This window comes from Prunus persica, chromosome G1, assembly GCF_000346465.2.
Source record: "Prunus persica cultivar Lovell chromosome G1, Prunus_persica_NCBIv2, whole genome shotgun sequence".
Classification (NCBI taxonomy): domain Eukaryota; kingdom Viridiplantae; phylum Streptophyta; class Magnoliopsida; order Rosales; family Rosaceae; genus Prunus; species Prunus persica.
Window position 1 is genome coordinate 37,797,412 of NC_034009.1, and position 13,572 is coordinate 37,810,983.

General features: G+C 36.0%; 1 protein-coding gene across 1 annotated transcript; it reads right to left on the reverse strand.

The window, feature by feature from the left end:
- On the reverse strand, positions 2,516 to 8,720 carry LOC18790848 (homeobox-leucine zipper protein ATHB-8). Its single transcript, XM_007225219.2, has 19 exons — positions 7,984 to 8,720; positions 7,614 to 7,857; positions 7,290 to 7,449; positions 6,982 to 7,082; positions 6,721 to 6,811; positions 6,187 to 6,282; positions 5,975 to 6,088; positions 5,801 to 5,884; positions 5,549 to 5,704; positions 5,375 to 5,449; positions 5,144 to 5,250; positions 4,868 to 5,057; positions 4,498 to 4,683; positions 4,315 to 4,398; positions 4,008 to 4,142; positions 3,574 to 3,899; positions 3,371 to 3,470; positions 3,055 to 3,204; positions 2,516 to 2,905 (listed from the first exon to the last, which is right to left on the reverse strand). Exons 2-19 carry the CDS (start codon positions 7,832 to 7,834, stop codon positions 2,759 to 2,761), a joined length of 2,523 nt encoding a protein of 840 aa, XP_007225281.1. The 5' UTR covers positions 7,835 to 7,857; positions 7,984 to 8,720; the 3' UTR covers positions 2,516 to 2,758.

Below are 13,572 nucleotides of genomic sequence, written 5' to 3' on the forward strand. Positions count from 1 at the left end.
CGACCTACCAACATGTACAAAAGTGCTCACCCTGATCTGTCAGATTTGTTTGTTATTTTATAACAACTAAAACATTGAAGGAAAAGTTTATTACATTTATTCTCTCATCCAGATCATGCGGACGTCATTCTAAATAGGAGGAAATGAGAGAGATGTAGTAGAAAATACATAAAGTCCGCACAATAATAACGTTCAGACGTTCGCATATGAGAATTTATGTATATATATTGTAGAATTTTTCATAATTTATATGCGTACTGCACAGTTATATAAAGGAAGAAGGGAGCTAGAAAAAGCAAAAGCAAGAATAGAGGGTTGAATTGTTTGGCTATAGTATTACTCATGGAAGAAGGGAAAATGTGGAAACTGAATGGTCGTGATCAGTGAGTTAGGTTTAAAGAACTAGCAAACATATGTAGGGCTCTTCTTTTGCAGGGAACAACTGTACTAAAATCTGATCCTTTGATGATTATTTTTTGTCCCATTGTCGGGCTCGGGCAGGCCTTTTCCAATTGAAAAACAAGCCAAAGAATATTATTAACTGGCTCTATACAATCACAAAGCTGCATTCATATCTACTATGTAAAAGCACACTTAGGTAGCCTTTTTGCTTTACTTCTTCCTCTACCTTTTTTCTCTTACTTCAAACCAACAATGGTCAAAGGGTTTTACAACCTCAAGACACAATTCGTGCTATGATTAACCTCTAATTTTACTTATATGTGTAACCATGTGTCTAGTTTAGCATCTTGTTGAATATATATTTTCATGGGGGGTGAAAAGATCGATCGAAGAGTTTTCGTTTAGATACCATGAAGAAAATTTTTTGTGTGACCTTAATTACTTGCCTTCTCTCTATAGTTGCAATTATGATTCTTAATTAATTAACTAACTAACAATTTGATTAGTGATTTCCAGCGTCTAATTATCATCCTATTAGCAATGATGAAAAGTGATACAAATCCTTTTCTTTAATCTGTACAGCTGACCTATATCGGCAGCAGAAGCAGTAGTCATAATAGTTACAAGATTCCATGTCTAAAGAGTCAGTCTAAACACATAAGTTTAAAGTAGCTGACATTTTTAAGAACAAACCCAGCTCAGTTTTGCTGGCATTCACGGATATGATCCATATTTTTTTGAAGGCTATTTCATCTCAAAAGCCTCAAGATTTCAATGATGGTTTCTCGGAGACCATGCAAAAGCTTCTTTGCCCTTCTTCTTTCCATTCAAAAAGCTCCTTTTCCTCTCATTATATACTCTTTTTCTTTCTTATTTTTCATTTCGGGGGAAGTGAGGAGCTATAGGGTGTGTATGTATAAGAGAATTTTGATGTCCTGACGTGCGTTTTGCCTCTTCCTTTTGGTTTACTTTTGTAGATCAAAAATCAAACATTTTTGGGTGTGTTTCTTTGATTGAAGACAGGTGGGTTTTGTTTTCGAATTTTCATGTAGTAACAATAATTGGATACACGTGCATCCCATCGCATATATATATCACAGCAAGAACACTCATTGAACAAACCCTAACCATTACCTCACAGTCAAGTATACCCCCACAACATAGAGGGCAAACTTTTTAGTAACTGATGATGAGTCAACTGCATCCTCTCAACAAATCGAAACCCTACCACACACGTTGACGTTCATAGGATTGAATCGAAATTCACATAGTACTGAAAGAGGTTTTAACTTCAAATTTCGGTTCTCCTCAATAATCAAATATAAAAAAAGCCTCACATATATATATTATCATTGGGTTTGTTTGTGTGAGTCAGTAGGTAACAAACTCATACTAGAAGATGCTTTACTAGAGATTCAAAGAACTCAAGTTAATAAAATAATTTGGTGCTACCACATAGTGAAAAGTGTTACAGAACAAAGAAAAAAAGAAGTGTTGTTTTCTTTGCTCGTAAACGTAAAGATTGGCCATAAGTTGAATCATGTAAATCTCTGTGTTTTGTTAATTTCTTAATGTCGTTTCTGCTTTGTCGGGCTTTGATGCAAACACATATATATTCTGATTGAAGCAAAGCATCAAGGATTTGACAACATCCAATATGGTGGGGTAAAGACTAATTAAGAGATTGCTTATCTGATTAGTGATTACCCTATAGAAGAAGCTTAATTAATGTGATGATAAAGACTTGATAGAAATGATTACTACTTAAACCATGTTATTCATTTATATTCTGATCTTAACTAAAGAAAACTTAAAGAATGAGCAAATGTGAATGATTGGATTTGTACCTGCAATTGCGCATTACATATATTTTTATTATTATTATTATTTTTTGGATTAGTTTATTTAAACATGGAAAAGATACGGGAATTTTCTTTTTCTTTTTTTGTCAAAATTTTGAAGAAGAAGGAAAAACTACACACAGGTACCATGGAGAACTGGATTTATGAAAGAATGGATGACCATCATATTTGGTTTGACAACTACATTTGAGCATACCTTTGAACAAGTAATGCTTGTCCCTCAGTGAGATCATAAAAAGCATTCAAAGTACAGTGCTAATATGTGTTGATTTTTTAAAAGATTAAAAAAAAGGGTAGGAAAAGGTGGGAGCATTATGATTCATATATAAATAAAGCATAAAGCAAAACTCAAAGAATAGAGGATAACCCAAAACATTGGGCCCAATATACCTTTGGTACACATGCTCATGACAAAGAAGAGGTTTAATTTCTACTGTAGGTTTTTCAAAAAGAAAAAAAAAATCTAAATCCTATGTTCTGTTCTGTCCAAAGTTTCAGACAAATGACCAGTTGATGAACATGAAGCAGATGCAGTGAGCAGTTTCTTCTTCATTCAACACCTTCCATGCCACTGCCCTCTCATAGGAGATTGGCCTTCCCATGCTTGACATGCATATGCCACCTTGAAGACACATAAAACCCTGCAGCCGCCAACACAGGTAAAAAGAAAAAGAAAGGTAAGGTTAATTAATCACCTATTTCAACAGTAAAAAAGTGAAAGTCATCAACAGAGCATGTCAAGGCCTTCAATGTTTTGTCCAAATCTTAGCTGGACTTCAAAGCCACATACCTGCTGCATTATCTGTGGGAACTCAGAGAATAGGGTCTTCCTTCCATTGTCATCAAAAATCTTTTCCAGTGTAATATCCTGAAGTGCAACTAACGTCGTCTCGAGCATGTCAAGGCCTGCCTGGTTTGCGAATGTGAAAACTGGCAATGCCTGCATAAATTATGAAATTAAATTATGGAAGACTTTAATTGTTACAAAAAGGAACATGCCTCACAACTTCTAAGTGAAAGATAATATAGAATGGAAAACCTTGATGAAGAGGCTGAAAACGGCATATTTCAGACATAGAAAGGAAAGAAGAATGGTACCCATATACCTTCAAAGAGCAGCATAAGATAGCATCCGAGTGATGCCAAAGAGATTTGAGAATGGACTCACTTCCTTCACTTTTTAGTAAGTCTCCTCCTAGATAGCACCTGAAACGAAAGCGAATTAAGATATAGCAATCGCATAAATAAAATTAATTTGTTTGAAAGATTAGAATTTGTTCTATCCAACCAATTTTGTCTAGTTACTCACCTATAGCTCTGACAGATCCAACCAGCGAGAGTTTGTGCTTCAGGAGTGCCAGGTGGTGGCCGGAAACCAGAATTAGAACCAAAACGAGAAGGGGAGAGAGCCAGTGCTACCCTCTGTACTGATGCAATAATACTGCGGACATACTGGCGAGCCATGGAAGCTACATTGTCTTGAAGGTGAATTTCAAATGCAAATTGGAATGCTATGGTCATCACAGATTTTGTGTTTCCAGAGTGACCTGCATTATCACCAGATGCTCTGCTTCCTGCGGGTCCAACTTCAAGAGCAGAGGCAAGATCAAGTGTACGGTTTGGACTGGGGGCATCCTGGATAATAATTTAAGCATATAAGAAACCACCGCCACAAAAGAGGAGAAAATGAAATCCATAATAAGATAAGAGTTTTGTAATATTTCATATAAGATGAATGCTTACCATCCGAGAATCAAGAGGAATGATCCGAAAACCGGAAGGTAGAATTGGACCATCATCAGAAAATGAAGCATCAATGGGAGCAAAGACAAGTTCAGCGCAGGTCCCGACCGAATTCTCATCCACTCCACTGCATAGCTGGGATTCCATGCAACCGGAAACAACAAAAAGCCAATGACTATTGTCAGTAAGGATTCAACAATAACTAAAAAGAATAAGAATTTAAGAACAAGGCCTAACTATAAGGATTCATCAAACATTGCAAGCACATTATATTATAAATCAAATGGATAAAAAATTGTACACTTACTTGCAAGAGGAAAATGTCTGCTGCAGGCATAATCATGTCTTCTCGATAGTGGCCCATGTTCTCGATCTTAATGACCTCCATGAACTGTTTACAGAGAAGCCATAACGTATCAGAATTCAGATAGCATATTGTGTGAGCGATTATGTTTACATTTGAAGGAAAAATTCAATCCCCAGTACATACCTCTTCATGCTCAATTGTGTGAGCCAGTGGATGAATAACTTGATCTCCAAAACCTCCAGCTCGAGACCCTAGTAGGCCACAGGGACCAGGTTTAATAGCAGCAGCTGAATAAGCATCAATACTTCTGTCAGCCCACTCCGATCGGTGTTCTCGCAAGAATCTAAGAAGAATGGCTGGAGGCACGTTCTGCAGGAAAAGGAAACAGCACAGATTGGTAATAAGACGATGTTTATTTAATGAGAAAGAGATAAAAACTAAAAGAAACCGTGTTTTCCCATGTTGAAAGTCACTTTGCTAAGTTGCTTCTTCTTAGTGATTAGTTCAACTTAATTCTGTTAGTTATTGGCTGTAACGCATTTAAAATCCTTACTTGGAGTAACATGGAAGCTTTGGCACATAACACAGCATTGCTCATTGATGGAACTCCATTGGCATAAAGATTTGCACCCATCATCTTGCCCGGGGACGAGTTCACAAGAAGGGTAACATCATCAACACCATCACTTTCTAAAATAGACCACCCCTCATCTGTAAACCCATTAACTGCTTCATTGAAGCCCCTGCATTACAAAAATTGTAAGGTTTCGATGGGTAGAAGTTGATCAACCATTCCAAGAAACAATTTGGAGATTGAATCATAGCATACTTGCTCAATCTCTGACTAAGAGCACGTAGAGCTGCAGGCCTTCTCCCCCAGCCAGCAGCATTAGGCTGAGAAACTTCTTGCGAAATCTGCCTCAAGTTGCGTAAGGCCTGAATCAAGAAAAGATGTCTACATTAGAATGTAAGAAACCCCACATTCATCTCCCCAGACACAAAATTCCAATAAAATAAAAAACTATATGCCATCAGACAGGACAGGAGAAAACAGTCTTACCGCCATCGTTGTCTTCTGAGCAAGAAGTGTTGAAGACTCATAAAGTGGGCGCAACACTTCAGGTACACTCCAAGGCTAGATTTAAGTAATCAAATTAACCAAGTCAAAATTTGAATCAATCAAGCCAGGAAATGACATTGCTTCAACATATAAAGCAAAGCTTGGTGTGCATACCTCCAAATCCATATGATCAACAATGTGGATGATTGACCCACCACCTTCACAAGGTCTAATTAGATACCCACTTGGCAGCATTTCTGCTCTCACAAAATTCTGCACTGGTGGCATACTTGGACCATTCTGAGTGTTGTTAAGTGACCTTTCACAAACCTACAATCAAAAAAGAGAAAATGACACCAAATTAAAAGGGCTTGCAGGGCAAAAATTATTGGCTCCTTTTATCAAAAAAATTCAAGAGCCGCATACCACAAGGCTACCATCTTCCAAAACAGACGTGTAGCGCAGCAACCAGAAGTCTCGAGCTGGTGCCAAAGTTGTGGGTGCATAGAGCTACAGAGACAAACATTTCCAAATTTAATTTTGATAAGTTGGTCTTAAGTAAACAATGGTAAAACAGTGAGATTAGAGAGCAAAACCTACCTGCATGTAAAGCAGTTCAATGGTTCCACCATTGCCAGTGGACAACACATTTAGCACATCCACAGATCGGCAATTTCGAAACCACGAAGGCCGATCTTTAAGGATTTCAGCGACCTGTTTATATACACCAACATCATTAATTAATTAATCTTTCTTACAAAACTGTACCAAGATTAGTACTTAATCACCAGACCAAATGGAGAAGAACTTACTCTTGTAGGCTCTAAACCCACAAGGCCGCATGCACGTGCCGCCACACCAGTGCAACCGTGAGAAATAGCAACGATTCCAATGGAATCCGGACCAGGCTGTGCAGTTCAAAATCAACATAATAAGATATTGAATTTAGAACCCAAAAATTAAAATCAGAAAGTATCTTATCTTATTAACTTTATATATTTGATAAACAGAGTACTTTAAAAGCCTGCATTTTTATTTTATTTTTTCCAAATACCAGATAATTATGTGAAAATAAAATAATCCAAGCAATATTCTATTGCCTTTGGGTAAAGGGAAAAATGAAATGAATGGGGGACCCAAAAGGGTTAAAGCAAAGATTAGTCTGTCCAAAAAAAAGTGAGATGGTGATGTGGTTTGAGTGTTGCTTAGAAGGTTAGCAAAGCCATGTAGGCTTGATAAAATTTTCTTGATAATCACAAAAGATGTTGGAGGAGAGCATAAATGTTAACAAGACAATAGAAGATGATGATGATGACAGAAAAGAGATAAAAGAGAGAAAGAGTCACCTTCATCCCAGGCATTTGGACCCACTCCACAGCAGTTCCAGTAGCCTTTGATAAAAACTCTGCTAAAGTTTCCTCTGCAATGGACAAAAGTCTAGAAAACAAACAAAGCACAAACATCCCAAATGAGCCATTTTGATATATAAGTTATAACAAGAAGAAGAAGGATAAGGGACAAAGACAAGGCAATTGCATAAAGCTCGAAGAGTGAAAAAGACTCAACGAGAAGAAAGAATAAATCAGATTTCAAGTTTATTCACTGACCCTGCAGGGCTGGCATCCCTTGGTGGATGCTGAGGGGTCAAATGGTGTTGACCACTAGTCACCACCGACTCACAACTTGTGTCTGTGGTGGCAAGGTTCGTCTGCAATACAAGAAAGAAAGAAGAAAATCTCAAAAAACCATGTTGAAGAAAACTTTACTAAATAAATTTACAAATCAAAAAAAAAAATTCAGGTGAAAATTTGGATTTTTCTTATCATCTTCTCCAACTTTTATAAGAAAATTAACCAGGATTAATTTTTTTTTTTTGTTCTTCTGGATATTGTAAACCTTGGAGATGAATACTTACATTCTGTGTCTGCTGGCGGAAATAGCTGTTCTCATAGACGAGCTGAGACACCTGCTTTTGCAGCCTATCATTCTCCTCCATCAAAAGCTTGTTCATTGCGGTCAGCTTCCTATTCACAGTTTGCAATCTAGACGCCTCTTTCCTCTGTTTCTCTCTGCATCTGCAAAAACACAGCAAGCAAAGAAAATTCAAAACAAATAATACAAAAAAGTCGCAAACTTGATTTTACCCACCAACAAAAAAGACCAAAGAAAGCAACCCAACTGAGAAATTTGAAAACTTGATGAACAGAGAAGATGGAAATTAGAAAACTGGTGGCAGTACCTGCGGTTCTGGAACCAGACTTTGATCTGCTTAGGCTCGATGTTGGAGAGAATAGGGCACTCGCGAATGAGCTGCTGGCGACGCATAGAACTGGGCTTTGGGCACTCATGGTACAACCTCTCTAAAGCTTCAACTTGCTCTGGTGTGTACCTTACGTACTTGCCATTGTCCATTTGCATCTTCATCCCACCATCTTTGCAGGCTGACGTCACCGCCATCATCCCTACCTATATAGGCCTCCTCACTACATACATCAAAGTCACATAATAATTTACACACACAAAACAAAAATATTTATGGATCTGTAAGCTCATGGATCATAAAAACAAGAGGTTCGATTCGAGGATGATTCTAAGCAAAACCCACTCACCGTTTTGGTTTGCTAAGAAGCTTTGCTTGATGCCCAGAAGCTAGAAAGAAGCTTAATGGGTTGCTGTTGTTTCATTAAATGATAACAATGGACTAGTTCTTCATCATGATTGATATGACAAACTTGGAGCTTGGAGATCTTCTATAATTTCTTTTGGGGCCTTTGCAATCAATTAAATCTCTGTCCTTCTCTCTGTTTGGAAGCCATGGGCAGTGTCACAGAGTCATGCTGAAACTTGATGACAATTGTGTATATGCTTTCTGTTTCTTTCTCTCCAAAGTATGCTATATATATCTAGAAATGATAATAAAGCAGAGATTTTTAATAGTGAGAGAATGGCTTATAAGAAGAGAAAGAATCCCCATAATACCAGACAGACGGAAGAGGAATAAGAGACCATTTCTTGTTTTCACATCATTTTTGTTTCTCTCTCTCTCTCTCTCTCTCTCTCTCTCTCCCTCTTTCTCTTTCACTCTGTTTTGCTGTTGCTTTTGCTGCTGCTTCTGCTTTTCTTGCAGTGTGGTTTGTTTGGGCACTTTCCAACACTTAAACTCTGTCTCTCTGACTTTCTCCTTTTTTTTTTCTTTTTTTTTTTAAAAATTTTATACTCTAGGACTTTTAACTTTTTTTTATCTCTGAGTTTCTGTTCATCAATCCACAGTTTCATGTACGTAATGCCACACAACAATGGTGAGTTGATCTGAACCCTCCAATTTTAATGTCAAAAAAATGAAGTGAAAGGTAAATAAGGTGAAAAAACCATGGTTGGCCTTGCATGTGTAAACGAGACAAAATTATGAGGGCTTTCGCATGCGGCCTCATTTTCTCATGCCCTCACCCCTACTTTCCATCTCATCATAATCCAAATTCCATGCATAATATATACATGACATACACATATTATATGCATATACATATATATATATATATAAACATACAATGAACTTTTATATATGTAGTTTGGCTGTCAAGCAATATTGCATGTTGATGTTGTCATGCACAACAAGTGTCCAACGAGTTGCTTTATAATTATAAAATAATTATACATTCAACATGAGATTTAGATTTAATCTCTTAGATTAAAATAAATAAATATATATATATATATATATATATTTGTGTTCTTGAAAAATATTGGAGTGATGACTAAGTTTGGACCCAATATATTCATCCTTACGTATTGATGATGTGTAATTCAACAAACAGATCTCTTCAATAAAATAAGCAAGTCAACACGTTTTCTTCCTACTATCTATTACTAATCCATAATCAAACATTAACCCTATGTTTAATTCTATACTCTTGCCCTAAACCATAGCAACTTTAATTGAAAAAAACACTTAACTAACCTGAAGACATTTTGATACTGCCGGTCCAATTAATTAATTAATCAATCAAAAATGATACCGTATTCATTTCTAATTTCCAACTTACTTGTCAAAAACACTGTCTTCCTAATCTAACATCTTGGGTAATCTTGATTTAGCGTGTTGATTAGTCGTATGACAAGTCACAGACGGATTGAAAAAATTTGCAGCTCGATATAATTGTCCTAGGTTAAAAAGTTGCTACCTAATTATATCACTTTCTTATTATATAATAAAAAATAAAAAATAAACCCTTCAGTCTTCAGAAAAAGAAATACAATTACTTTTTCCTTCCACCATATTTTTCTTGAGTGAAAAAGTCAATACAATTTTGCCAAGTCAATGATGTATGGTCTTCTCTCATCCGCCATCATCAATTTTTCAAATTGTCACTCCTCATAGTTGGCCGTCACTAAAAAGATTTTGAAAAGGAAATAAAATAAAATAAAAAGAGTAAACAAACCATATAATCCTTTGCTATGTGATTGGTTACAATTAGGAATTAATGGCAGACCAAACTAAGTGGTGTTTGATTATAAATTGCTCCACATCTTAAGATAGACTTTAAAATTCAATTGAAATCCAAAATTTCCCCTTAATGATATGGCACTTTTTTGCCCATTATACAAGTTACAAGACCCCAAAAAAAGTTAAAAGCTTTACCCCCCCAAAAAGTCCTAATCTAGCTTAAAAGATAAGGAGGCATGCCAACATCCATGGCCTAACACAAAAGAAAATTAAAGCAAGGGTCTTGATTTTATTTCAATTAAGGATGTCGCTTACTTTTTTTCCAATAACTGTAAGAAGATATTTTGTCTTCTTGTGAATTACACTGTAAATCACAATTTAACACATTTACAAAAATAATTAATAAAAAATACACACACAAAAATTTATGCACACATATCACATTGTTATTTACAAGAATATATAAACCCTTACTTACATAACAATTCCGATCTGTGTGGAATGAAGTTTTTTCCTTTAAATAATTAACTAAGTAATTAATTTTACATATGTCAACGGGCTGTGACATTAGCATGTGGGCTAGTAAAAGTGATGGCATACCCCGCCACTTCCGGTGGTAGGATAGAGAAGCGTGCCACCAAAGTTATGTGAATTTTTTTTTAAAGTAAAAAGTTTGGGCCTGTCGCTGGCCGACATGTGTCGATTGGTGTGTAGAGTGTGGTCGACGCCAGCAGACCATATCTGGGTGTGGTCCACACGTGTGGACCCAAAGTAGATGTGGCCCCCGCACGCATGAAGACTCCTCCTCAGCTTTACAACGTGCTCCTCGCCACCACCCCACCTCATCTCATGTTTTACCATTTTCTTTCGTTTTCTGCCTTCTTTCCCTTTCCGCCCTCCTAAAGAAGATCCGGCCGATTGTCTTGTTTCCCACGCGCCGGAAACTTCCACACAAATTGGGTATATATTACTTTTTTATGTACTTCTCTCGTCATGTGAAATGTCACGTGATGAGAAATATATAAAATCATGATATACACTCAAGAAGTTATATTTCTGATTTACATATTAGTATTATCTATTATTTCGTTATACTTATAAAATAATGTGGTTAAATTATTTATTATGTGTTGTAAATCATAATATGAGAAGAAGAATTGAGTGAGAAAATAAAAGAATTAGGGTTTTTTAGGCTTGATTTTTGGTTATGAACGAAATAAATACAATATGAAATTTTGAGCGAGGAAGGGTATATTGTTGTTGGGGCCTCTTAGATTCCTTTGGAATCTTAATATCATACATATCCGAGTACAACCTACTAAAGACAGAGGAAAATTACAAAATCAAATACATGAATTATTGTAAGAGCGTTCTTTTTTGGTCAATTGATCTGCCACCATTATTGCTTCTCTATAAACATGATGAATGGAAATTTAAGAAAACTGATCCAATAGTTGCCATATATCTTATGCGTGGTCTTCAGTGTTGGGACTCAATTTCTCACATTGAAAAAGTAGCATAGTTTAAAGAAAATTTTGCATGATATTGAAATAATGTCACATGATATAACACATCCATGTGTTCTAATAAAAGTGAATGGTATAGTTAATATTATTATACCACATAACCATACTCTAATACCACATTATAATTACACAGATCTCGAGCCTATACATTTAGCTAGTGTATATTTACCCGCATTTCGCAAGATCTAAACCATTCTAATAATCTAATGACTCAAGATATGACAGGCCAATTTTTAACTTTTGACATGTATATATTTAATTAACTATAAATTAACATTGTTAAGTTTAAAAGAATTATTAAAACTAAACAATAAAGAAAAAATAAAAAACCTAGCAGCCAACCATACTTTCCTTCCCACCCATCCTTGCGATTGCCATCCTATCCTACCCCTGGTTCTCCGTCGTAGCACGATATTGTCATTTTTAGGCCTCCGACCTTACGATTTTATTTATAGGAACTCATGAGCAACTTCCCAGTGAGTCACCCAGCATGGGATTGCTCTAGCCTAAACTCGCTTAACTTCGAAGTTCCCATGACTTTGAAGTCAGTAAAAATGCCTCGTTCTAGATTGAGGCGGGCATGTACATATAAGGCACATCACCCTCTCTTCGTTAGTCTATGTGGGATGTTACAATCCCACCCCAACTGAAATCCTATCAAGGGTGAAGACATCATTATAGTTGCTCAGTCAAGCAAATTCCTAATTGTTTTGAGTGAGAGAGAGAGAGAGAGAGAGAGAGAGAGAGAGAGAGGAAAGGAGGTCGGCTATAATGAGGAAAGGGAGTTGTCGTGGGTGGGGTGGGGTGGGGTGAGGTGTGTCATGGCCATGGTTTTTTTGTTTTTTGTTTTTAAATTTTAATTTATTTAGACTTAACGGTGTTAAATTGAAGTTAATTATATGAAGAGTGTTGCTAAATGAACCCTAAAATTAACTGAGTACACCCTATAATCTAAGTTAATCATAATATTTTAATCAAAATGTAAAATTAACTAAGTATACCCTATTTAACTCCAAAAAAAAAGCCCTAGCACAACACTTTAATACAATCATAAACCAGGTTTCTCTTTTTACTCATTGTGCCATCTTTTCAGATTTTAGATTTCATTAAATCTTTAATTTCGTAATATCAATCATAAACTAAACTAATCCTCGCTGCATTATTCGTGAGCACCAAGCAATACGAAGACTTTTCTACGTATGATAAGAGTTGAATATAGTGAGTAAGGTGTACTTATTAAAATTTTATTTGTTACACAATTCAATATATCATTTTTTTGTCATTTTATATTAGGGTAAATAAGTAATTCAATAAATAGTTTGGTATTAGGGTGTACTCAGTTAATTTTAGAATTCGTTTAACAACTCTTATATGAATGGGTGTCAAAATTTTAAAATTAACGTATCATATCTTTAATCATTAAATTATTATAATAATTTAAATATTGCGAGATACGAATAAATGCAGAGTCTCTAAATATAAAGCTTTAGGATCTATAATTACACCATATATGAAGTGCTACATTTTTGTAAGGATAAGTTATAGTCGTAGGCTATAGTATCAAGGGGAATGAGGATGAGACATGGGAAGTGGGTGTTGGGGACCACTGAGAAGAGTACGCGTGTCGCTTTCTTTCGGTGGTGTCAGAGTGACATTCTCTTAGTAGTTGTTTATTTGTGACATTGGGAAGCGTGTGTTTTGGTTCGTCAACGTAACGGACTTTCTCTCATCGTCGTCGTCGTCGTCGTCTCCTTTTACTGTGACACGACGCCCCGCTGTCTCCTTGTCCTCTCTTTCATTTTAATTTGCCAAAATTATTAATTACTTAATTGTAGAGCTGCGGCTCCCCAATTTAATTATATCCTCCAGCTCCCGCTTTCATTACCCAAAATACGATTCAACTTTTATTTATTGCTCTCTGCAAACATCTTTTACTTGCTCATATCAAATCAATTACTTCCTTGCTTCGCCATTTTAAGCACTCATTTTTCTTCTTGTAAACAGCATCATTCCCACTTTTGTACCAGTCTCTGTCTACCCAGTTTCTTTAGCTAGCTTTTTTTTTTCATTTTAAAGTAAAATTAAGACCCAAAACATAGATATAATGAACAATCCAAAGATTATGATGAGATGAAATTGAAGCAGAGAGAAGAAGAGTTGGCATGTCATGCAGGAAAATTTGTGTGAGACGATAGTAGCACCAATCACGGTACGTCACATGATAATCT